Source organism: Coturnix japonica, chromosome 15 (assembly GCF_001577835.2).
Source record: "Coturnix japonica isolate 7356 chromosome 15, Coturnix japonica 2.1, whole genome shotgun sequence".
NCBI lineage: Eukaryota > Metazoa > Chordata > Aves > Galliformes > Phasianidae > Coturnix > Coturnix japonica.
The window spans coordinates 3,071,699-3,098,856 of NC_029530.1; the positions used below are offsets into that span (position 1 = coordinate 3,071,699).

Consider the following 27,158-nt stretch of genomic DNA (forward strand, 5'->3'; position numbering starts at 1 on the left):
TCCGTTCAGCCCCACCTGTTATCTGTAGCACACAGGATGGAATCAGTAGGAGCACTTTCATGTTTTCTGGAGCCTGGTGTCTGTATAGATCAGTTTTCTGCTATCAGATTTTATGGGTGCTTCAAGGCTACCCTACAGTTTTAATGAGTTTTAATGAGCAAAATGTTAACGAGGCTATCAGTCAGGCAGGTCTCACTGGATCTTGGCATCTTTCTCTTCCTGGGAATGCCCCTGAAGCTCTTCTGTCAGAAGCTGACACTGTAGTGACCACTCCAGTTATATACAAGGCTTTTCCACCTGTAAATTTTCTGTACTCCTTATAGCATGACAGGAGTGCAGGTGGGCCAGAACTGTGGGATCAAGAGCAACTGAGTACATCACCTAGGGCTGGGACACTCCCTGCTTGTCTAAAAAGGGAAATAAGGGGAAAAAAAAGTGTTGAATGTAATGGGATTCTGCCTGCACTGGTATAATCATAAACCAGAGCCAGATTACTGAGAGTGGTTCCATTATAAGGGTGGAAATGGGAATAAAATGAATGCCAGTTTCATAGGGAATGGGGCACCACCACGATCTCCCACTGTCTTAATTGTCTGTTCCACTAAACACTTATCTAACTAGCCTGGGGCTTCTGTGGGGTTGCATCGAGTCTTTCATTTGTTAGAGTCATATTATTCCCTTTCACGTGAAATGTAGCTCAAAATAGAGAAAAGAGCAGTTTCTAATTAAGCTCCTGCCTCGATCCATTATAGCTTCTGAAGTGATTGGAGCAGGGAGATAAAGAACTATAATGATCCCAGTATGTAAATATAGATGTAAAGTTTGTTTGGAGGGATGGAGGTTAGAGGCCAGATATCGTGAAACCAGACATAAAGCCTCTGGGTAGAAATTCAATCAGTGCATTAGTTATCATGGATTTTCATAAAAATAAAGTAATAATGCACATTCATGTTTCAGTTCATAAATGTGAAGTGACAGGCTATGACTTAGCCACCGAAATGATATTATAGACCCAAAAAAAGAATAATAGAGGAAATTGAGAAAGCAGAGGAGAGGGTTGTAATAGAATTGAGCATTGGCATAAATAAAAATCATGAAAGGGAGATTGATTTAATGCAAGATATGAATGTCAGAAACTCAAGGTGTTAAAAAGATCATTGGCTAATCTGGTAAAGAATCCCTAAGGCTGCAAAACTTCTAGCTGAAAGAGCCAGATCTGCTTGAAGTAGATGAATGTGCTTTAAAATTGTATGAGGAATAATGTATTGGGGGGAACATGCTTCTGCTCCACACACAGTCCATTAAGAAGTTGTACAGAAGAGGAAGAAGTGTGCATTGATCCACTGGAAAATTATCTTTTCCTGTCTGTACTGATAGAAGATTTACACGTAGATATGGGAGTGAGAAATTGTTCTAATCCAAAAAAGTTAAGTAGCAAACATTTCCATGCTATCTAGTTAAAAAGATTTGAAAGAAAAGAATTTTAGTGAAATTGAGTTGGCCAGTCTACATCTGTGAATGGTGTTTTGTACATTATTTAGTCAGGATAGGCACGGATGTCATGGGAGTGATGTCTCCTCTTAAGTGTCTGCTAATGTGGAAAGATTTATGTTAACTTGCAAAAGTCTTTTAGGCTTCACACATACCCATCTATCACTGCAAAGATGCTAAAATCTGCCTTGTTTGCACATGTCTGAGGGAAGAAGGCTCGAGGTTCCAGATGTAACTGTGCAAAGTTCTCCTCACAGTAGCTGAGAGTGACAGAACAAATCTTTTTTGGTACTGGTTTGTGTAAAAGAAATGTAGCAGCCAATAAGTTGAAGTGTGGCTTGGAGCTCATAAGTCCTACAGGCACAAGTAACTGAGCACTGAGATTTTGGAGCAGTCATACTTCTGTTGATAGTGCTGCATCTTTCATTATCCCTTCATTATATGAAGTTCTGCTTTCTAAACAAACAGAAACAAAAGTCTTGGGAAGGCTCTTAGCAGCTGGGTGCCAGCCCACTGGAAAGTCCATATACCTGCACAGAGTCTGGGTGCAGCACAGCCAGAAGAGCACAGGGAGGAACTGTACATATCCTGAAATTTTCTCTTTCTATGGTATGATTTTTCATGGTGAGGATCACCTCTGGTTCTGAAAAATATCTGAATAACCTTAGTGAGTCCCTCATATCATCTTCCTGGGGCAGACGGCCCTCATTGACCTGAGGGTGAAACAGGGAGTGAAATGGCTCAACTCCAAATCTCACAGCAGATAATGAATTCCCAGGGCTGTTCAGGAGGCTGTGTGGAGCCTGTGGAACATCACTTGCTGTAAGAAGGTGATCCCTCTTTGTCAGTCTTGCCCTCCCTATGAATTGATGAGCAGCGATCATCAAATGCATGCAACTTTTTCATAGCAGATCTTGAAGCTGAGTGTAAATGAGCAGTGGCACAGGAGGAGGGTGGCAGGGCACCACCAAAACTTCTACTCTGCTACCAGTGACTGTATGCTTAGCCAACATGGTGATACCAAATCTGCACAGCCTCTGCTCTGCTTTGAGTGAAAGAAATAAGTCTGTGAGCAGCTGGAATTGCAGTAGCAGTTTGGGCTCTGTACACTTGCAGTAATATTTAGCCCTGTCATCTGTGGTCTGCTCAGCCCACTGATGAGTGTGAAGGATAAAACCAGAGCGGTCTCCTGCCAGCTCTCTGTGCTCAAAGCTTAGCATTAATATGTGCATTTTTCCAGGGGACTTTACATATAGTTGGGCTGTCCGGTTTGTTCACAATATCTGGAAATTAAGAGAAGGCACAACTGCCCAGCTGCTCCAGGTGCCTGCCATTCAGGCCAGGGTATGCTTCTGCAGGGCGCTTGTGGATTAGCATAAGTTGAAGCAGTAAAGTCTGATGAAGCTGAGCGTGTCTGGCACATCATCAGCGCTAAATACGTGAGTGTTGCTGGGTTTTGGCCATGAGGTCTTTGTAAAAGAGCAAGAGTATCTGAAATGCCAGAGATATGACATCTGTCTTTGGGCTGGGAAGCCCTGTAAATGAGTGAAGGCATCATGTGTCCAGCAGAATCTTCAATCCTGAAGATCCTTGTGGTGAAAGCAGCTCCCCTCACCCTTCCCTTCATGGGAATGTCTTCCTGAATGTTTTCATGAACGGTTCTTTGGGGTAGATAAAATTGTCTTTGGAAGGAGGTGAATGTCTGTCCAGGGCACTGCAGAACTTGATCAGTTTTTTAATTTCGCTATTAATATAATTCATTTCTAAGCACTTAGACCATGCAAGATGTGTCAGGGCAGCAGGGCAGTATGCTTGCAGATGGAGTATCCTGTCTATAATCATGCTATTTTTCCTTTCGTTTGCTTGAAGGTAGTTCAGATAACAAAATTCAGAGCTCACCTTGATTTAACAGTGAACAGATACAATGTGTGAGTGCTTGTCAGGTTGGAAAGAGTGTGAAAGCATCTGGAAGATCAAAGCAGCATGACTCCTATCAGAGTCAGTGGGGTACAAGCAACTGAAATCTTACAAAACACTTTCACATTGTCCTCTACCTTCCATTCCCTGTCCTTGCAGAGGCCAGCTCTTGGTACGTTTTATTGAATGTGTCCCTATTGTTACTTCACTGAAAGTGAAGGGAAGCTCAATGGAGCTGTAGGCTCAGGTTAGCAGCAAGATCAACTGTTTTGAACTTGAAGGCCAAATGGCACCTTGGCTGTTATGCCGTGTAACCCTATTAGCTACATTAGGGCTGACAGGGTGAGAGCTAGAGCACAGTTTGGTTTTCCCTTTGGTTATAGTGACAAAAGCTGAAGTTTTTCTAATCTCAGATCCACCCCAAGTGTGTTTTACAAACTGTTGTTGCTTTGCTGACTGTTAGCCCCAAGCACATCACATGTCCCATATATCTGGTCTGTTCTTTCCTGACCTGTAAAAGCCATAGCCATGAGGCACGGACACTTGCCCTTACCACATCTATGACTGTCTCCTTCTGTACACTTATATTACATAGCACCTTTCTCTCACAGCAGTACTGAACTTTGTGTCCGAGGGGAAGCCACTTAAACATTGCATTCCTTCAGTTGCACAATGAGGATAATAATATCTATGCCATATAAGCATATATTTGTATGTAAATATATATATATAAACACACGTGTTTCAGACTTCACTAGAATGTACTTTGCAAAACATTGGATGCTTTTTTCCTGCAGAATGCTGAGACACTTGGATAATAGGAACAGTTCAAATGTAGAATGTTCATCATCATCTCCATTGTTATTATTTTTTTATTAGAGTGTGCAAAGAAAGAGATGCGGAAATGAAATAATATTGATCTGCAGTAATTTAACTGATCCTAAATCAGGTCTTTGTTTAGCTGTGTGAGGAAAATAAGAAGCCTTCGCACCCATCTTTTTAATATTTATTTTCTTTGTATTTTCTTGATTTAATGAAATGCAATCAATTTTCAGGCAATGGCTTGTTTTGCACATCAGAACGCAAAAGCAATGTACGTTATTGTCACTTTTGCTATAAATACAGGTTAGTGTAATATGCTTAGTGTTTTTTCACATCTTATTAGGAAAGAAGAGAGTATGAAATAGCATTTGCTTTGTCTGTGTGCTGAAAACTTATTTAATTGTGTTTGAAGAACGTTAATTATGTTGCCACAAAGACTTCATCCTAAGTCATTGGGAAGGATACTTAACACTGGAGTCTGCTTTTGGCTCCTGTTCAGTTTAGAAGAGGTCAAAGGTGGCTTTAACATTGTTTGGATTGTTTTGTCTTTTATTGTCCAAAATACACCACAGACAGGAGAAGTTGTACCTTACATGTTTCATACCTGAATATTGAGCTTAAAAATGGCTAAATGTTTTGAAATGGGCGGAGGGGGACCAGGTGTGGAAACCATTCCTTTTTTTCCCCCACTGCTGCCACAAGGCTGATCTTTCCCCTTCTTCTACTCTGTTATTTTTACCCAACCTTGTTCTTTGCCTTTATCTTTCTTGAATTGCATCTATTTATTTCAGAAAATTTTCCACACTATCAGAATCGTTCTGAATGCTAATCCTGTTCACTGAAGTACTTAATACCCCTCCCTGCTTGGCATGATCTGCAAATTTAATGAAATTAATTAAATGGAAATTAAACTAAAGACTCCCATTGACTTCAAGGGGCACTGGAGTGAACCCAAACTGTCTTACATCTTTAAGAAGTGGTTCAAATGAAATACACTTATTGCTTTACAAGCCATTTTTGTAAGGGGAAAGACAGATGCGTGCTGAATAATTCAGAGTCATTGTTGCTGACTGAGAGAGATTTAACTAATTTATCAAAATAACGACCTTTGTTCACAAAGGGGAGCAAGTGGCTTTGGATTGTTTCTGTCCCCAGAGGGATGCTGAAGGAGCTTGGGTTTTGCTCAGCATCGCTGCGAGGGGCTTGTGTGGGGATGTAAAATGAACAGTGAACATTAGCAGCTGCAATGTTTGCAGGTGGTTGGAGGTATGTTAGAATGATGATGAGATTTTCCTTGAAGAATGGTAGAAGCAGCACGGCTACTCACTGTGTGGAATACCTGGGGATACCAGGATCACTCCCATCCTGTTCCCAGCATGCACACATACATTCATCACAGTTGTTTCTCACCCTCTCCATTAAAACAAAACCACTGAGCAATGAGAACTTGACATCTTCCAGAAATGACTGCAAGGAGAGCATGCACCCAGTAGAAGAGGCAGAGAAGGCAGCCCTGTGTGGAGTTTGCTTGATTGCAAGCAAGCTGAGGGGAGCTTCTTGGAGAGGAGTTTGCTAAAAACTGGTGGACGGAGCAGTGAGCCCCCAGCCATGGCCGCCAACTTCAACTCATGTAACCATTGTTACAGCCTGATGTCTGTGTGCCACAGCTTACTGGTGTGAGGAGTGGCAGGCTCACAGCAGTGTGCCATTTTGCAAACCAGTAAGAAAGTTATTTATCTTCAGTTGTTCAGAAAAAGGCATCCATGACAAGAGAAGGTTGTGGTAGTAGGTCAGGAAAGGACAGAAATCCCCTCATTGCTCTCATATCCTAACCCACAGCTCTGGTGGGAAAGGATGTGCTCTCTCATTGCAATATAAACTTTGCAGTCACTTTCATAGTGAATGTTGTTTGGAAAGCATTCTCTGGCATTTCAGTCTGTCCTTGCTGGTTGATGCCAGCTTTTCTCTCATACTTATGTGTTATGGCTACGGTTGTGCTGTTGGAGCAGCTGTCTTGCTTAAATGCTCCTCTGCAAATGATTTTTGGCTTAAAAAGCCATAGGTCTCTGTGAGAAATCTTTCATGCTTTGCTGTTGCATTGTTTCTCTCCAGTCACTGCAAGGTGTTGGCCAGCTTTCCAGAGCTTGGCATGCACGCATGAGTGTATGTATATAGCAACAGATTTTTCCTTTTTCTTCTAAGTGGTAATGTTGGATATCTGCCTGCTTGCCAGAGCAAGAGAACTAGGCTTTGGCTGTGCAAACTCAGTATCAGTGAAGGACTGAATCTTTAAGACTGTTTGAATCCATCCTATTACCAAGATGGAAATCTCTTTGTCCTTGTAACACTAACCTCAAAAGACTGCCATTGCTAAACTCATTTCATCTCCCTTTCCCTGTGTTGAAGTGACTGAAGTGCAGTGCATTTGCTCAGGATGGTGTCTAAGTTACAAAAGTAATTTCAGCAGCATTTGGTCATTATTCCATTAAACACAAGCTGAGCTGTGGCTTAACTCAAGAAGTTGCCTGCAGATCTGTGCTCATGGGACACTGAAGTCTGAGAACGTTGAACAGCTCAAACTCTCTTCTCTGCTTTCATCATGGCCTTCTCTTCTCCCTGTGGGTCTTTTCATTTGCTTCTCCTGCATGGCTCTCACCTCCTTTAAGTCAGTGGAGGCCTAGTTTCAAGCTTGGCTTGGGTCAGACCAGTTCTCAGTGATGTAGCTCATTAAAATTTATGTATAACCCACTGCTTTTTGGAAAGAAATCTGAACAGGATTCTTCTTGTTCAGGAGCAGAAGTGCTTACCCTTTAGGGCAAGATCAAAGCCTACCAGAATCAGAGAGAAGTCTGAGGTCTGGATGAAATCCTTGGGCAGCAATATTACGTCCCTAAAGCTCCAACCACTAATGATATTCTCTGAGGTAAGAAGTGCTGTTGTCCCCATTTAATGGATGGAAGCTCTACTGAAGAGTGATTCTTTGAGCATCCCATTCAATCTGTTACTGGAGGGCCTGGCATGTGAGCTACTCATGGCACCTGTGGCACGTCAAGGTGCAGAGATGCCCAGGATAGTGAGTCTTCCCCTTTCCACCTGACTGCTCTTAGTATTCTCCTGTCTTCCCTCCTTTATGGCTATTTTCGTCAAGAACACGGCCCAAACTTCAGAATCCATTTGCAAAAGTCAAAGTGTCATTTCTGAGTTTTCGGTAACCACCTGTCGCCGCAGCACGAGCTGCATAATTAGAGCTGACAGTCCCTGTCTAGAGATTTTTTGGAAGCTGAAAAACTGAGAATGTTGTCAAAAAAAATAGCAATGCTTCCAGTCTGCAATGCAGTGATGGAGATGAAAGATGAGTGATTCCGAGGAGGCAGAGCATATATCAGCCCGTTGTCTTTTGCTAACCAGTTTAGAAGTCTAACTAGTTTAGAAGGCTTTACATTTCTCATGTAACCCTAAACAACAAGTTTTTAAATGGCTTCCCTGTTTCTTGCTTTTTACTAAACCAAACAAATAGCAGCTTCCATAGGAACCATGCTTAGTTGATCAATCAGTTGATGCAAAAAAAACAACCTCACCCAATCATTAGATGTTATTCATGTTTTAGTTTTGGAGACTCTTTAAAAGAGAATCTTTTTAATTGGAGTCAGTGATGAATCTTAGTGTGTTCACAGAGCTGAGTAACATGCAAATTTTGGAATAAAATATAAAGATTTTGTAGGTGGGCATGTTACAGGGTGGAAACTGGTCAGCTGGTGAGGAGGGGATTTCTCTACAGGTGTTGCTTAGAAGATATGTTTGTAACACTGTCATCTAGGCTGGACTTTGGGAGCTGAGCTAGGGACCTCCTGATTTAGAAGTTTCATCTGAAATGAGGTAGCTCAGTCCCATGTCTTGCCTGGCTGTGGGATCCCGCACTGCGCGGCTGTGTGCTGGGGGGAGCTGCAATGCATTCTGCTCAGCTTTGTTTCCATCTCACCTATGCCATTAAGAGCAGCATAAATGTAATAGTCATTTGAATTTGCTCATGAAGTAGAGTTCTCCTTTGCACTTGTACAGTCTATCAAAAATGACTGGGTAAGGGTAGGTGAGAAATGACTGGAAGTTTGTCTCGGGGTAATGAAGAGAAAAATTGGAGTTCCTTAGGACAGGCTTGTTAGCATAATTGTGATATATGTGATGGCAGTGCCAAAAAGGAGAACTCAACATAGCCAATGGAAATATTGTACTATGTAAATATTATAGAGTTTGAGAAAGCCCAGTCTTTCCAACTGTCTATGCTGTTAGGCTGCAGGAGTAATCTAAAGCACTTTGCCCTCCATGTCTATTCTCAGACCCCTGTTCCATGTTGCTTTGCTCATTTTCCTCTCCTCAAAGGGGATTTTCATGCATGATGCACAAAGCCCTTACAGTGGGCTGTTTCAGGCTGTGTGTGCCTCAATTCCCTTCCTCTTCCCAGCTCTGCTTCACTGATCTGAGTTGACCAGTGTGAGCCTGTGTGTCCCCTGGTTCTGTGCCAGTGTGTGGTCCGTCCTATTTGTCCCTCCATCAGCTCTCCTCCACTTGGCAGCCAGTATTTATCACCCATAAAGGCAGCCTGAGCATCTATTTTCTTTTTGTGAGTGTGAAGCATGGTTGTTCTATTGCCATTATTCCTCCTTAAGCTTTACTGGAATGAGGGGAGAAATGCCATTCTCAGTGTAGTGACAAACCATAGGGTACTTGATGTGTTTATCATTCTTCTTCCGCTTTGCTTGGGCAACCACAGCAAGTGATACAGAGTTCATGTGGTTTTCAGATCAGGAGAGAGGTAGGAAGCTGTAACTTCATTAACATTGGCAAGAAAGTGTTGTCACATTTGTTACAGCCAACTGTGGCTTCTAAAACCTAAGCACGAGGTGGTGGGTTGAGCTCATAGTACTGGCAAGCTGTCAGACAGCACTCGTCTAACGGAACGCTGGCACTTCTGTGTGCCAGCACTGACATCCCCATGTCCCCATGATGTAGGGCAGCAGGAACTGAGGCCACTCCATCCTCCTGCTGACCACGTGCTGGCAGCACTGATTTTTTACAGAGCATCCTCCTGATGATCCCTGCTCTCCCAACAGCAGGAGCAGCAGGTGGGCAGGAAGGCATCACCTTCCTTTTTCCAGCTGGAAAGCAGGGACAGCAAGGCAGCCAACAGCAATAGGGATGGCTGCAGCCACAGAAGGAGCAGAGGACAGCAGGAGTGAATGAAGCTGTTTGATTTCTTGTGGCTTTTCCTGCTTGCCAGGGATCCTGTGGTGCATCCCACCAAGCTGTGCTGTGCTGGTGGAGGTCTCTCTTTGGCTGCTGGCTCCTAGAACGGGTGTAAAAGGGAAGGACTGTTCTCTAACTACAGAGAAATGATAAGCAGTAGGAAGATGTACTTGTGTAACCCCAGCACCTTGTTTCTTATAAATTAAGCTTGGCAAAATCCTTATAAAACAAGGGGAGAGTATTCCTCATTTTACAAATACATCACAAGCTGATTCAAGCCCAGATTCTTTAAGAGATTTAACCACCAAATTCCCCTGAGTTCAATGGGAGTAAAGACTTCAAAATCCTTGAGAGTACGAGTCTCAATAAATTATACACAGCTATCTTGTAAGTGTGGGCTGGGAATTAATCCCAGACTTCCAGAAAGCTTGTCCTGTGCCTTTGCACCCCTTTCTGCAAGTGAAAACAGCACGATTCATTTCTCTAAAGATACTCCAGATTGTATGAAGTGATTGGATTTTAATTGAGCAGAGTTTTCATGTGGTTTTGCTTTGAGTTGTGGCCCCAGCTGATTAAGCTTATTGGAAGAAATTTGACAGGATATATTCTGTCAGAATTTGTAGTTCTGTAAAAACGGCTTCAAGAAATTATGCAAACTTCTCTGGAATTTCATCTATGAAAGAAAGAAAAAGAAAATACACGCTAGCAGGTTCCTGTTGTGTCAAAGAAACATCTTGTTTTGACATTTCCACAGTGAAGTGTTTTGATTTTTTTTCATTTTAAAATAACTTTTTCCTTGATCTCATGGTACTTGTACATAATTTTAATCATTTGAAATTGAAATGAAACTGGATTTCATGACCCAAAAATGAAACCAAATATAGGTGTCTTGAAAGCCCTCCTACAGCGAGACTTCATGCTGCAGGCAGCCTTACTGCCAGCCCTGGGGGAAGAAACCACCCCACGTCCCTCAGAGATCCACAGCTCAGTGGGGACAAGGAAGAAGCTGCTCCTGTAGGTGTCACCTTCACAGAATCACACAGAATGACCCAGGTTGGAAGGGACCTCAAGGATCATGTAGTTCCAACCCCCCTGCCTAGTAGGGCCACCAAACCGTCTCTAACTGCATCCTTGAAAAACACAAGGCTGTGCAAATCCACTGCATGGAGGTCTATCTGATGGCTCCTAGCACTGGAAGTGAGTGCAGAGCCAAGGATGGAGGGAAAAAATCCACAATTATATACTCCAAATCTCCATTTATTCATTTATTTATTTATTTAAAGTTGATTCCTCTGAGACACTTTTAATGAGGGGATTTTCAGTTAGTTACACCAACAGGCTGCAAACGTTCTGTCAGATCCATAACGTTCACAAAAGAAGTATTAAACTTGCAGCTAGAATTGGATGTTTGCCCAGAATTGTAAGTTGTTTTGAAATGTGCTATTTTACATTTCGCTCAGGTGTATTTTTGCTGAGGGTTATATATTGATAGAGCTGTAGAACAAACTAAAAATCCCTTAGAAATAAATAGGCATCAGAGCTCTCTTCATCAATATCACCTATAATGTGCTTCAGGTGGATTAGTGCAGCAGAAAAAAAAAGTATCAAAGAGATGTTCTTCAATTGCACATCTCATTGCTAATGTCTATTTTTTGCTGAACTTCCTCTGAAGCATTGTCAGCAATGCTTGCAGTATGGTGCTATGGAGATGAGTGGCGGAAAACAAGCTCTTAGAAAGGCATTTGGGTAATAAAAGCAGATAGGGTTGTGGATAGCAGCATTTTCTGGTGCTGTGTTGCTGTAGGAGAACTGCCGCAAAAAAGTGTGGATGCTTTGAAGGTTTGCGCCTTCCTCACAGGAGATGCTGGGATTATTCCTCAAGTGCAGCAGTTCAGTGGTTCTTAATTCCATCATCATCCAGGGTGGCTCACAGACCTGCTGCGGCTGGATCTCAGGATGGTGATTTCACATCCTCTGGGACATCTCTAGACATACAGTGGGCTTATGGCAGATCTACCCCCTATGCTGCTGCTTCATTGCAGCCATTTATCTGCATTGCCTAATTTCAGGCTGCAGTGGGTTATCACGGTAACCGCACTCCTCCAGCACAGGTGATTAAATGTGGCTCCGCCTCCCCTGAGTCATTTCTAAGTGACTTATGGAGCTAATAACAGCCTCATCCTTTTGTACCTTGGTACACAGCTTGTGTTCTGGAGTCTTTTATAGCTCAAATGAGCTGCTTTTGCTTATTTATTTCCCTCCTCATTCATTTTTAATGGTTATAAGAGACTCCTCCATTCTTCTTCTGACAGCGGTGATTTAGGCAGGACTCATTAACATAACTTACGTTACTAAATATCACCATTTATGCTGGTAGACCAAGGAAAATGTGTGCAGTGCTAAATCAGAAGAGATCCCATGAGGTTGCCAAGGTGGCAAGGCTGTGCTTGAAGCATGTTTTAGAAATGGAAAGTGCTTGTATGGAGGAAGGAACACTTCCAGAAGCACGGATTGAAGACAGTGTCCCAGAGTTTTTCCAACATACAGAGCCTGACTTTCCTAATTGGCCACCCTTGAAATGGCTAAACCAGAACTGCTCCAGATGAGTTTTATTTTCAAGGACTTATTAGCTGTGATTTTGTAAGAGATCCAACAATTATTGTGGCAGAAATGCAGTTTCCTATAACGATTTTACTGTTGTCCCATGGGAATTTAGTAATGATAATGAAGTGGGAGAAGACTGTTACAGTTATTTCTGAGGGCTAATGTTGAAATACTGTGTACCTCTTCTGGGAGTTATGGTGTAGATTTCCCTTTCCCTCTTTCCTTTTAGAAATAGCCTTGAAGGAATAGCCAGCTACAGAGATACCTATCTACCAGAGTTGCCTTATTCAAAAGGGTAATGGGATGAGCAGTAAAATGCTTTTAGGAAAGGGATGGAACCAATGTACACTGCAGGAGGCAGAGGGTAGGAAGGATGTGTGATTTCTGAGGAACCTTATTGCTTCTTTCCATGTTTCTCCCAGGCTGACTGCAGCTCTGCTTCAAAGGGCTGAGTGTTTTCTTCCACTGATCGTCTCTCAAACCATGAAATGAGGATAAATTAATAAAATCTCATTTGCCTTTCTTGTGATCACACCTGAAGAGTACAGAATGTGAGGTGTTTTGAAGGAGAGAGAGCTGGCATCTTTACACATAACACAAACAGGCGTTTTAAGTAAACATAATAAAGAAGAGCCTCAGTGTAGCAGTAACCCCTCCTTTCTGGTCTGTGATTGTTTGCCAAGGAAAGAGAGTTTGTGTGTTCAAGTGATGCAGCAGCATCACTTTTGCAGCTGTAGGGCTGCTAGCTGAGGTTTGGGCACAGCTTTGGATGTACAGAACTGCATTTGGGACTGAGGAATGAACACTTATGGTGAAGATTTTGTGGCAGGAATCATCACAGTGCCCTGACTCTGCTCCATTCAGAGAACAGGGCTGGGAGGCTGAATACAATGCAGTGCTGAGCACTGCTGAAATATCCCCTTCTACACATTTTATAGCACTGATGATTGAACTCTGCATCCAACTCACCAGAGCCACGTGCTTGGTATGGATGTGGCGTACCTACCAATCTAAGTCCTAATCCTGTGCTATGCCACCAATAAGGGACCTATGACCTCTGCTGCCCCAGCACATGGAGATTAAATGTGTGTGTGGAGTTGTTCACTGATGTAAGGAAAAGAGGTGGAGGTGCAGGAGCCCTGTGAAACCCAAAGTGCTTTTATATCCTACCAAGTTTATGCCCAAAAAAGCCATTCACACCTCATCTCCCTTAAGAGATAAAAGTCCCCTCGGTCCTCATGTATTGAGAGAATTTGCAGAGCATCTTGTGAGTACAGCTGCCCTTAATTAATAGCAGGCAGCTCAGCGTAGATGTGTGAAAGGCCCCTGTGACACAAAGCCCAGAAAGGCTTCAGCAAGAGAGCACAGCACCAGAAGGATTTAATGGCATTATAATGTCCTTGTATTACAGCGGCCACAGCATGCAGAAATGTACTCCAGCACTACATTAGCAGGGAAAGAAAATCTTCTCCTTCCCTTGGGAGCCCTTTTCACCTTTCCTGAGAACCAAGGAATGGTCATCCCCGAGGGATGGGAACAAAGGCAGGAGAAAGGGAAAGGACTGATGGTGGGAGTCCCTACATTTTAGAACCACAATACATCGCTTTTCCTTGCACTTTGCTCCAGCCCCTCTGTAGCTCCCATTGCATTTTATAGTGTGTTTAGTGGTTTTCTGTTTGGGGGCAAAGCCTTTGCAGCTCTGTAGTTAATAGCAAGCTGTCGGGGAGCTGTCTGTTGATGGAGTGCAGACTTGCTCACACTCTCGTGCACACGCATCTGAGGGTATGTGCAGTCGCTCCATCCATGCGTTTAATAAACTTGAGCCACAGCCATTGCTGCTGTGTGTGGTGAGGCGTGTAAAGCAAGAGCTGCGGCGCAGGAAGGGTTGGTGGTTAAAGGCTGGTTATGTGAATTAACGCAAAAGAAAAGGAGCTGCTCGACAGAGTGTGGGGTGGAAATCCGCTTCAGACTGAAGAGACGAGCAGGATCAGAAAAGAAAGCATCAGCAGGGCTGCTGTGTGTCCCCATCAGAATGATGTGGGGCAGCCTGGGGGTGCAGGACACAGGGGATGCTGCTGCAGGGCTGCCTGGGGCTGCCAGCTGCTGGGCTGTGCTCACAGCTCTCTGCTCTGCTCTGCATGTGAGTGTTTGTCCTGCTGAGCTGAGGCTGAGCCCCGTCCAGCTCGTTCCACAAAATCTGCACTCATTTCTAACAAACAGCTTAGAAAACTCAGTCTCAAAAGAGACAGAGGAGCTCGATGTTTCTTTCTTCTCTACATCTTTTTCCTCTTTCTCTTGTGCTGGAAGATGAATGGTTCGGATGTGTCTGCAGCAACACAGGCACGGCTAATCTGCCTCTCTATTGATGACCTGTTTCTGAATGTCCTGGCTGGATTTATGAAAATGTACTGTATTTTGCACCATGTTTTGATGTTGCTCTGTTAGGACTGCATGCAAACTGCAGCAGAACAGTGATGCTTATTCATTCCAGCAGTGAAGGGCTGGCTGGGAGCTGAATGAGCTCATAGTTGTTGCTGTCTTCACTTACAGAAAGGGAAATGGGAGTAAGTGGGTATCCCAAGCCCAGTCTTTCTTTATTTTTTTTCTTTTTTTGACTATGGTTTGTTTTATAAATCATTCTCTTGAAAGCACAAGGTCACGGTATTAATTTAATCTTTCACATAGTAGGTTCTTAGGGCTGGATTCTTTTTTTAACTCACTCCTTTTCTAATAACCTCCGATAAAGTCAAAGCTGAAGTCTCTTTGTCAAAATGTTCTTTTGCTATTGCTTGAGCATTAATGCATTTAAAATCTGAGTCAGATTCCCATCACTTACTGGAGTAATACACCAGTCTCTGTATTGTTTGGGAGAGTCTCAGCCTTGCTGTGGCTCCTGTGTGCTGAGCTGCTCTTCACATACAGGCAGCTCAATGAAAGCAACAGCCAAACCCCACCTGCGTGGTGCAGGAATGCTTCAAAGGCCACTGCTCCCACAGGGAAGTGTTACCCAGAGGGAGGACACTTGGCAGGTGGCCTGGCAGGAGCCCTATTGCACAAGGGCTGGGCAGCCTGGGGCAGAGGACTCCTCAGCTGGGATTTCTGTGCTGCAAGGCGTCTGAAATCACCAGGAAATGGTTTCAGCCCAAGGCTGATCACCCAAGGGAACGTTTAATTGCCAAATGTGTGAGCTCACTAAGATTCACAAATACAAAGTGTTGCTGGCTGGAAGCAGAAGTGGTGAGCAAGGCACTGAAACCTATTAGCCAGCTCTGTGCTGCACTGAAGAAAATCCTTGTCTTCAGGCCATTCACTTACAAGTATGGCCCAACCTGCTGCTCACAAAGGTGGGTGAGGAACCTCAGGGCAATCAGCCCCAGGCTCCCTGCTTTCCTCAGGGCCACCTCCTCGTCAGGTTAACCTCACAGGTGGAAATCATCACATTGTGACTTCTTGCTGGGGAAAAGAGGAAAGGTATGGAAAGCAGCAGACATTGCTTTATAGCACATGGAAGAGTTGTCTGGTCTGAGAGCAGTATTTAAGATAGAAAAATGCAACAGTGATAAGTGCAGCGCCAGCAAGGAATTGAAGTATTTAACTCACGGAAGCAAGGTAATATGGGGTGAGAGAAGGAGCAGGTGTACCAAGCACTGCCTGGAGCTCTATGCCTGCCTGCCGGACATTCTGCTATTGTTGCAGGTGGGAAGTATGATGTAGTTCTTGTCCTGAGTGTCTTACTCACATTAGTGTGCATTCTGTAAGGATGCAGGGGCAGTGTCTGCTCCCCTAATTCTCCCAGAAGGGAAATGTGCTCAAGCCTCCAGCCTTTCTCATGGCTGTTTCTACAGGCTCACTTGAGGCTTCTCCCACAGCTCTGCACTCTCATTCTCAGCTCAGCATTATGCTGTTACTCTGTGCTCCAGCCTTCTGTGAGGCCCTTATGGTACATTCACCCATGCCTTGAGGCTTTTGTGGCAGCAACTGGCTTTGCTTGCTGTACGGCACAGTGAGACTGGATCCCGATAGGAGCTGTTAAGAGCTCCTGTAAAACATGCTAACGTGAGAATATCCCTAACAACATAATTCTGGCTGTAAATAAATTCAACATTCTCCTGCTGAAACCAATGGCAGCTGCAAGATGATGACCTCAAGACAGCTGTTGATTGCAAGGGAGGCATTGGTAGAGTCATGATAACCTTTTTGTATATTACCTAAACTCAGAGAAGCAAGGATGGAAATGGATTTGCTATGGACTGACTGCAAGGGGGGTCTGTTGTTGTTTAAAGATAATAATATTAGAAATGCAAATTACCCCACAAAAGCTGTTGATATTTAAATACAATTTAAATTTATTTAACATTTGAACAGAGAAGTAGAAAATGGCATTAAATTCATAGGATGAGACTGCATTCTGGAGTCAGAAGTATTAAATATATCCACAGAATGGAATAGATGGCCTGGCTGGTAATGGATTATGAAAAGAGTTCAGGGTTTTAATAGATCATTCCTTCAGATGATCAGCACAGTAAAGTGGTAGTTAATAAATTATTTGACGTGTACATTTAGTCATATATTTTAACTAGCTGTAATGAACAGGTCCTGTCAGCTCACCTAGATGCTTGCAATAGCTGCTAAATTGCTTGAGTGAGATTTAGTAACTCTCAGCAATATTGATGTCTAGAGCTGTAGGCAATAAATAAAGTGACATCAGGACTAGCTTGAGCAGTATGGTGTGTAAGACCTTTGTTGGGTTTGCAGTGGAGCTGTTTGGCCCAATGAACATCACCGTGCATCAGTGTGAGTCCCTTCCTGGTGATCAGTATTGGACTAATGCGATCACCCCACGCTTGGCACCCATAGCAAAAGCTCTTTGAACCAGTTCAGAGATGACTGGACAAATTTGTCTCCCTATTGAATTGCATAATCAGGCAATTATCCACCTGTCCCTCCCCCAGGGCAGGTGGAATTCCTTGTGGGTGGCCCACAAAGTCAAGGAGGAGGACAAAGAGGAATCCTCTCTCATTACCATTGTCCCAGGGCAGTCCTAGTATGGAATGGGAAGTAAGGACAGAAAGATGTTCTTTTATCTCAGGTTATACTAGAAATGTTTATAGCAGAGAAAGCCTACCTGTTAAAATAATTCCAAATTACCCAGGCTGTTAAGGGCACACCAGGCATGTTATTCCTAGTTGTCCTCTGAACTCAGAGCTAGCTTAAACTTATATTCTTTTTCTTCCTCCCACTCACTTTCTGATGTACTTTATAATTTGAGAGGAGACTCATTAATAATTTTTTTTTCTTCCTCCTTTATTTTTTTTTTTCTTCAGGTTTCTGACAGGTGTGACTATGTCTTTGTCAATGGGAAGGAAATGAAAGGCAAAGTGAATGTCATAGTTAATTTTACTTACCAGCATCTGAGTGCCCCTTTAGAAATGACAGTCTGGGTTCCTCGTCTCCCGCTGCAGATAGAGGTCTCTGACACAGAACTAAATCAGATCAAGGGATGGAGAGTCCCCATCATCTCGAATAAGAGGTAGGTTTCATTAGAGGATGTTCATTCTGGGTTGTGCACTTGCCAAAGACCTGTCAGAGACAGTGGATCTGAACAAGCTCATTTGGCCTTAATGCAATTCCAGAGTAAATTTGAAGGTCACCGGACATTTATTCAGTAGGCTACTTCACTGGTCTTATAAAGGAAATGGAAGCTGCAGGTTGCATGATCCTTCAGTGGAAATCAATTTCCGTTTATAGTGCCAGGGACTGAGACTTAAAGAGCCAGATGCAGGGTTGGCTATGGGAGCAGCAGGAGGCACCCATACGGACCAGCTCTGTTTGGGCTCCCACCTGGTCCACAGCTCCAGGTCACTTTTAACAGCACAGTTCGTGCATCCTTATTTTGCACTGGTGTTGGTCTGGTGACAGTGATAAGCATCCCAAAGTCAGGGTTCTGCTAGAGCAGGGCTTTAAGATTGCTGTCTGCACCCAGAGATGTGAGGACAGGATGGTGAATGGATGCAGGCAGATCTAGGCTGTCAGTGTTGTAAAGAAACAGAACAAATGGATAAAGTGGGAACTTGCCGTTCTGATCTGATGATGAAAACATCACTTATTACCAGGTTTCTGTTAGTATCAAAGCAGAGAGGTGAGGCTGTTTGTGGAAAAGTGATTCCAGCCTGAATGCTGTGCAGAAAAAGATATGTAAGTAGGTGCAGACAGAGATTTCCATGGCAACACCATGGGGAGATCCAGAGCAAAAAAAAAGTGAGGATGTCCTGAAAGTAAGGAGTTCAGTTTGGAGAGTGTGAGGGAGATTTGAAGAGGACAACACAGCAGTAAAGCTGTCAGGCTGGTGACCCAGGCAACATGGATGCCTCAGCTGTGAACAAGGGAAATGGGATAAAACTAAGGTGACCTGGCTGAGTTCAGAAATGCAGACAGAAGCAGTTTCAGCAGAGAAATAGAGGGGGGGCAGTGGCTCTTTGTTCCACCACCCATGCTACAGACTGATGTCAGCAACAACTTTCCTTTTCCAAACTACCCTAGCATCAATTTCTGTTAATTTTTGGCTCTTGATTTTGTACCAGACCAGCCAGGGACAGCGATGATGAAGAAGAGGACGAGCGGAAGGGAAGAGGCTGTGCCCTTCAGTACCAGCACGCAATGGTACGGGTCCTCACGCAGTTTGTGGCTGAAGCTCCAGACCCTGGTGGCCAGCTGAGCTATTTGCTGGGTTCTGACTGGCAGATCGACATTACCGACCTGGTGAGCGACTTCATGCAGGTGGAGGAGCCGAGAATTGCTAAGCTACAAGATGGACAGGTTTTGGTTGGGCAGGAGCTTGGAATGACAACAATTCAGGTAGGAAAAAGCTAAGTATTTACTCCCTTTCCTCTGTTAACCCATCGCATCTGAACTGACGTGCTGATCACGTGTAATGCAGCTTCTTGCATTAGCAACAAACACTGGAGACAGATTTCTGAATGGAGCAAACTTGCAGCAAGGACTGGAGGACACCAGAGATTGTTTTCTATTCATGTCTTGTGCTGTGAAATACTCACACTGAAATCCTAGGAAATCTAGCCCAGCCTGTGTAAGTGTAGGTTATGATTATTCTTGTTTAAGGCCATTTCTGAACATGGAGCCAGCATATGGGTTAGCATGAGGCATGCAGCCGGTGGAACATCTGTCTTATCCAAACCTACAGTGACGGAGGGAAGGGTAGAGTCAAAGTTAACTCATGTTGGCTGAGGAGTCGATGCTGAATCGCATGGCAGTGAATCCCTGCAAGCCTTTTGAGCCCAAGCAGTGTTACAAAACATAAATGTTACGGCACATTTCAGAAATCACATAAAGCAGTAATAATAACATGCACTTCTAGAGTGATGGTAAAAAGATCAATCAGTGACAACTGAGCTGTATTCTCCAGAGGTACACGTTTTGTTTCATCTGTTTCAGCCCATATGGCCAAAAATATGTCCAGTAAATGCCATTGTGCCTCAGTGTCTCCATCAAAAGCAACTCACCTAAACTTGCATATTGGGTCATTGGCAGCTTTTCACATATTCTTCCTGACATGCAAAGAAATACTGGCCCAGGAAATTGGGTCCAAGAGGGAAAGAAAAAAGAAGAATTCTGTAAATAGTACTGTGACTGTTTCTTGTAGCAATATTCAGTGGAGTAGATAATAATGTTGTTTAGTCTAAAGATTGTATGTAAATCTTACATTATTTACATGCTATCCAATGACATGATCATTAAAAAAGATAATTGCTTTTCGCCTAAAGGTTGCATTTAAAATACCCAATATATCTGAAACAGGTGTGGCTATCATATCAGAGATGTGAATAGCATGGCTGATTACAATTACCATAGTAAGAGACGCTATAAGAAGCCTATTGATGCAGAAGACATATAAAATATCACTAGCTCTTTTTTCGTTGTATTTTACTAGTGTCTGTCTGTTAAGTGCTAATAGCATTTGTCTGTGTAACAATAGCTTTGCATCACCATTTTGCTTGGTGCCATGTCGAATGGCTGTAGCTAATTCTGATTTTTCTTTTCAGATCTTGTCCCCACTTTCAGATGCTATCTTGGCTGAGAAGACGGTGACAGTTCTGGATGAGAAGGTGACAATAACTGACCTGGGAGTGCAACTGGTAACTGGATTGTCACTTTCTCTGCAGCTCAGCCCAGGAAGCAATAAGGCCATCTTTGCTACAGCAGTAGCACAAGAGCTGCTCCAGTCTCCAAAACAGGTACTGTTGTTCACATGTACTTTGTTGTGAAAGGATGCTGCTCTGATTCACTACATTTAATCTTAAAGCTGAGGGGATTGAGCAGATTTTTATTAACAGTGTACCAATAAAACATTTTCTTTATGGTTACTTCTTAACTATCAGGTGCCCTAGTAGAAAAACAAAGATCTCACAAAAATAGCTGAGTCTAAACAACACAAGTCAGCAAACAAGCCTGCCGCATCTGTCTTGGCTGCAGCCCTTGCATAACACATGCAGCTCAATGATGTATCATAAATAAGCAACAGAAGTCACCTCACACACACACACACACACACACACACACACACCTTTCTGTCCCATCCAGCTCCTGTCACAGCAGCGGGGATGATGCCAGCAGCATTGCTGAGTTCAACCTCCTGTCAAAGGCAGCTAAATCAGTTCTAAAGTCCATCTTTAAATAAGAAGGAATTTTGCATAGTGCCAGACTCTTCTTTTTTTTTAACCATGTTAAGTATTTGGGGAGCATCCTTCTCATTCTAAGTCATTACTAGAATATGATGCATGATTAAACATAAATACATACTTAAATCTTTTTTTCCCAGTTATTCTTAGTGCCTGTATCAGTGATCACTGTTATATGATGTTCCCTTTCTCTTCAGTCAGATCTTCGCAGGCTCTCCTGGGCGTGATAAATTTTGACATGTGACAAAGGGGAATGGGAGAGTTTTCTCTCCAGTGTCTATTAGCTTTGCTCCTACCTTTGCAATGAGGTTATTCTGTGAGTAATACCAGACCTCCCCTCATTTGTCTTCTGGTGCTAAGAATGATTCGGCCAAACTTTGCTTTGTTTAAGCTCCTGCAGAGCTGAAATCCTTATGCTGAGCCATCCGTATGCTGGCACAAATACTAAGGGCTTCTGAACTTCATCACCTCTCCATCAGGTCTTGCTTGATAGTTGTCCTTGTGCTGTTGTCTACATTTTAAATTTAAACTTTTTTCCAATCAAATCCATCACTCTGAGACTAATGTCAAGGATGCAGTGGGCTCTTAACTCTTAAACATGATCTGAGCTTTAAAGGTAAATGAGCACAGCATGCACGTTTGAAATCTGGCCAACTGTTGAGATGCTTTAATTCATCTTTGGATCTTATCCTTGGGATACAAGATGAGAAATAATGCAGAACTGCCATCTTTATAGTGTGATAAAAATCAGGCTCCCATAGTCTTCCAGGAGTTAAGAAATCAATGCCAGGCGGCTAGAAATAAGAACAGTGAGCTAATCCATTGCTGACATGGGGAGTTAAACAAACTACCTTGAAATCAACCCAAAAGCTGTGTTTGATGGTATTTAGTCCCAGTGTGCTGCCCAGCTCCCATAAATGGAGTCTGGATGAGTCCGTCTCTTGATGTAGGACTACAGTTGGAACGATGCTGGATCAGTATTAAACCAGCAGGGAATCGTGCACCTTCTGCTCTCCAAGGACTGACTCCACTTTGAAAGACATCTGATTCTTTCCATCACTTAGTACATGATGTCCAGAGAACAATCCCTATAAGCAGAGCGATGCAAAATTATTACATGATTATGCAGGTTTAAGCAACACAGTGGGAGGATGAGAGCCGATGATATAAATTCCATGCGGCCTTCAAGAAACATCCAAAGATTAATAAACACAAAGCCGGGATTTATGACAGTGTCAGCAAAGTCTTAGGGCTCAGTCCTGAAATAGAGACAGAAGCAAATCTCCCATTGAAGCACAGGGAGCTTTATGGCTGTAAGGATTTCAGAATCAGGCCAGTAGATTATGCACAACACAATCCCCAGAGACTGGAGGCCTGTCCTCTGTGATTTGAACAGGTAAACGACAATGTGCTGGAAATGATTTAACAGAAAATGATAAATATTTATTCTCTTTCTGTATGCTGAGTTAAAATGTGAATGCAGTCTGTCTGAAAAGCTGTTTATTTAAAGAAACAAGACTACGGTAATGCCCTTCCAGCAAGTAGGGTTATCAGTAGGTTAGAGGATTGGTTGGCTGTCTGTCTGTCTGTCCATCTGAGCAGGGTGAGCCCAGCTGCTCCGGGCAGGAGCTCCCGTCAGTTTGGACACCACAGAATCCATTCATCAAGCCAGGAGTTTTTTTGGTACGGTACTTACAGTGTTTGAGCAGGTGCAGATATCCCAACCGAAACAGAGTGAGTCAAACCATCTGAAGCAGGGGTTGGATTCTAGTGGAACTATCTGAATTTTACCCATAAGCAATACGTATGTGAACACCAAGATTTTCTCAGGTAGCATGACCAATCAAAATTGAAATCGACCTGAGAGTCCTTGGAGGATCTGACCTTCATAAATGGGCGAGAGCATGTTTTCTGAAATGTGGGAATTGCTTAGAATATCTTATTTAGAAGCTAAAGGTCAAGGCTCCCAGAAGACATTATACACACAAATACAGAATTAGTACCCAGGTCTGACCCAATTGCTATTCCATAAGCTTCCATGTACTGTGAAGTACACAGTTTGTGTTGCTGGGACATAGGATTAGATTTCATTACTGGCTGGCTTTTAATTGTTAACAAGCATGAAAATTACTCCAGCCATTTCCTCAAGTAGTAACTGGTCTGTTTTCTCTGCTTGTACAAAACATGTCATTGCAGAGACAGAAACCGAGGACTGGATGTGTGAAGCCACGTATGGGTCTATTTGCTATATTAGATGTGTTTTAACATGTGTTGTGTGTAACAAGAGGAGACTTTGTATTTTAAGCAGGTTAGAAATAACGCAATATATTTTTTCATTTAAATATACAGCAGTAAATGATCTCAGTAGCTGGTAATGCCTTCTGACATGCAATTTATTATGGTGCTGTAGATTCTGTGGAGCCCAGGGGATACAGCTCCCTTAAGCACCTTTGGGGAAAGAAATCTTATTATCAATGAGTGTTTTAAACTAGTATTTCTCCTAGCGTTAATTTTCTTGCTCTGCTTTTTTATTTCTTTTCTGGTTATAAATGGTATATGGATCTTGTGAGCAGGAGGAAGTAGACCGGGACAGAACATATTTCCCTCGATGTTTATTCTGAGTGTGTGTATATTTGTTTTATATAAAATAGGAAGCAGCCATCAGCTGCTGGATCCAGTTCAGTGATGGATCTGTCATGCCCTTGGATATTTATGACTCCAAAGACTTCTCCTTGTCAGCTACATCTCTGGATGAGAAGGTGGTCTCCATTCACCATGACCCCAAGTTCAAGTGGCCTGTGATTGCAGCTGAGACAGAAGGCCAGGGGACACTGGTGAAGGTGGAGATGGTGATCAGTGAATCGTGCCAGAAATCCAAAAGGAAGAGCATCCTGGCTGTTGGAAGTGGTAGCATTAAAGTGAAGTTTGGTCAGAGTGATGCCAACCCTAACATCAGTGATAGTAAACACAGGGGTGCTGGTGTCCACCTAGAAAATCATGCCAGTGACCGGCGTCAGAAAACCACTTTGCAGGAAAGAGCTGGGCTGGATGGTCAGTATTACAGCTCATCCATGGGCCAAGAGCAAGGCAAAGGCACCACCACTCAAAAGTCTATTCTAAGTAAAAAGGAAGACAGAGAGAGCCTCCTGGATGATGACAGTCATCTGCAGAACATCCCAATAGATTTCACGAGCTTCCCTGCACAGGTGGATCTGCCAAGAAACGATGGAGACTTGGAAGAGAATGACCTGGTACAGACCCCCAGGGGGCTGAGTGATCTAGAGATAGGAATGTATGCTCTGCTGGGAGTCTTTTGCCTGGCAATTCTGGTCTTCCTTATCAACTGTGTCACTTTTGCTTTGAAGTACAGAAACAAACAAGTTCCCTTCGAAGAACAAGAAGGCCTGAGCCACTCTCATGATTGGGTTGGGCTGAGCAACAGGACAGAACTTCTGGAGAATCACATAAATTTCTCATCTCAACAAGACGAACGTATTACAGCTATTGATAGAGGAGTGGACTATGAAGAAAGCAAATATCTCCTCAACACAAATGCCCCCCAGAACATTAATGGACAAGCTTTTAGGTCTACTGAGTCCACATTCACTGAAGGGAAAGAACAGAAAAGTGAACCAACTACTTCTCCTACCTCTAAGAGGAAACGGGTTAAATTCACCACATTTACCACCATCTCCTCTGATGATGGATGTCCAACTGTCAACTCAATCTTGATGAGCAGTGAAGATGATATTAAATGGGTTTGCCAGGATATGGACCTGGGGGAGTGCAAAGAACTTAAAAACTATATGGAGAGATTACATGAAAATGTGTAATAAGACACAAAAGACTATTTGGTTTGGTTTGTTCATATGTTTTTCACTCACCTTCTGCCTTTAATTTTGGGTAGCGGGGCAAAATGTTGCATTGATCACAAGAATCAGCTGATGGGTAATAACACCATGGAGCCCCTAAAAGCCACCCAAAAGCAGCTGGGAGAGCAGAGATCCTGGACAGCTCTTAAAATACAAATGCAAGTCTTCTCTGTGCTCAGAGATGGGAGTGAGAGATGTGTGTGATTTTTTGATGCATGGTAACATGACAAAAAACTTAGCAAAATAATACGGTCTCATTCTCTGAGCTGTCCCAGGAAATCAATAAATATAACAAACTCCAGTGCAGTTTGGATATTACAAAGTTCGTACAGCTCTACTGTTCAATATTGCAAGCTTTGTTTAAAAGCAAAAAGAAATTGGACTAAGAGTAAATAGATCAACGAAGAGAGAGCATGTCATTCAAGCCACATGCAGGGCATATCCGAGATTGTTAGTTTAAAGCTGACAAAAATAACAACGTGAGCAGAGCAGCTCCCGGAGCTGCAAAGTCATGAGTTTCCAAAGAATCTGAAGGGGAAAATGGAGTAACTGGGCTGTTTGCAAACCAGCATGTTTGCCTCCCAAGCGCTGAGAATAGATGCACATATACAGTTAAAGCTGAAACTGTCTTTTTAAGTAGGTGCCAAGGTAATAAACTTTGCCAGCCAATTTTCAGTATTTCTTAATTTGTAAAATAGGAGGAGATATAACCTATACTCCAAATACCGCTCATTGAAAGGAAGGTCCATTTTGGAAAGTTTGAGGGAACAAGCTATTTTTAAAAGCCCACTTTCTTTGATTGTCCTGTTTCAGATTTATATTCCCTGCCACTTCCCTGGAGCGCTCCCAGCCGGGTACCCTGAGGGCACTTGCTGGCATCAGTCATATCTGGAAGCTTGGAGGCTTCTCCCTCCCCTTCCATGCATACTCGCTTCTCCATGGTGCGCTCTCTCCAAGCACAGGCACAGTTGGTACCATGCTGGTACCTGCTTCATGTGCTGTCATTTACCAAAGTTGACCGCTCTCTCTTGGGTAAGCATGACTTGTGCAGGATTCAGACTCAAACAGCAGCTGTCTCTTTATTCATTCCCTTCCCTGGGAGAGGTCAGGTTATTTGGTTCCTTCTGCTCACACTCCCCTGCCCAGCACGTTTAGAGGGCACTGAAAGGCCACAGAGGAGTGCTGCACAGCCAACACTGTTGAAATCTGAACAGCTAAACTTGGTAGATAACATTTGTTTCTCCCAGAAGTGATGGTTATCTTTTGTTTTCCTCTGATAAGGATGTACATATGGTAACATTTCAGTGATTTCCCTTGGAGTCTGGTATACCCTTCAGCCCTAAAACCACATTTATTGTGCAGTCCAAAAGCGGTTTCCAGTGACCAGTGGCAAAGTGCCAAAGCATTAACTAAATTCTGGCTTATATTTCAAGTTTTCCTTTCTTTTCCAGAGTGATCCCCCTTTTATTATTAAGTCTCTTTTCATCATTGAATCTAGGTTGCTCTATTTAATACACACCCACCCTCCCACAAACACTTAGATTGAATCCCTCTATATTTAGAATGTACTGTAGATTGTAAGAATGTAATATATATATTTATAAATATGCCAACTGTGAATAAAATTTGCATTTTAGTGGCTTCATCTTTTTTCCTGCTCTGAACACCTCTCTCCTTTCACTGTCAGAACATTTACCCTGAAAGAGACTGGCAGCAGCAGGGAGACACCAGTGAAATGGTGAATTATGACTCTTGGCAAAATCTCATTACAAAGTTTTGCATTCTGCAGCGCTGGTGGGAAAAGGTATAACACCAACAGCACATTATACAACAAATGTATTTGCAACAAGTCACTCTTTCAAGGCTTGAGACTTGATGCAAATAAATACGTATGCATATCCCTGGTGAGAGGGTGTCATATGTGAGTTTCTGATCTGGATGTGTTTGGAAAGATGTACCTTTGGCTAAATGCATTTGAAGACAATACAAAGAGAGTAAACAAGTGTAAATAGGGTGAATGCGATGAAGACCTTGGAGATCAGTACCTGTCTGTGATTTGGATACATGTGTTGTGCAGTTCCACACAAGATCTGGGAAAAGAAAAAAAAGAAAGAAACCTGGATTACTGAGTCCTGTGCAAGCTTAACACTGGCTGCAGCAGTGAGGACAGCACCAGGCAGGGCCCAGGCTGGCTCTGCATGAGTGCTTTCAGCTTCAGGCTCGCAGAGATGCCCTGCAGCTTCCCAGCAGGTTCAGCAGTGTGCTAACCTACTGTTTCCATTCCTGGGCTGTTTTGGGTGCTTTTTACACATCACTAATTGTGACCGCAGAAACTCACCCTCAGTGACGTGGAGGTCAGGGTAAAGGTGGCCAAATTTCAGCGAGCCAGCGGTCTGTGCAGATCAGATTCATGCATGCGTACAGGGTTGCGTTGCAAAAGCATCATTCTGTGACCAGTCTTTCTCCTTCAGAAGGAGCAGGTAATAGCCGTGCTGAGAGCGGGCTGTCAGACTTG

General features: G+C 43.2%; 1 protein-coding gene across 4 annotated transcripts in view; it reads left to right on the forward strand.

Moving 5' to 3' along the window:
• The window catches only part of TMEM132D (transmembrane protein 132D), a 176,336-nt gene extending 150,043 nt beyond the window's left edge, over nucleotides 1–26,293 (forward strand). For all 4 annotated transcript variants that reach the window (XM_015878477.2, XM_015878476.2, XM_015878479.2 and 1 more), the window contains 4 exons: nucleotides 17,400–17,605; nucleotides 18,657–18,930; nucleotides 20,136–20,327; nucleotides 23,423–26,293. In XM_015878477.2, the coding sequence (XP_015733963.1) occupies nucleotides 17,400–17,605; nucleotides 18,657–18,930; nucleotides 20,136–20,327; nucleotides 23,423–24,604 (1,854 nt within the window). In that variant the 3' untranslated portion in view covers nucleotides 24,605–26,293. The remainder of the gene's footprint in view (nucleotides 1–17,399; nucleotides 17,606–18,656; nucleotides 18,931–20,135; nucleotides 20,328–23,422) is intronic.
• Nucleotides 26,294–27,158: the final 865 nt, after the last annotated feature.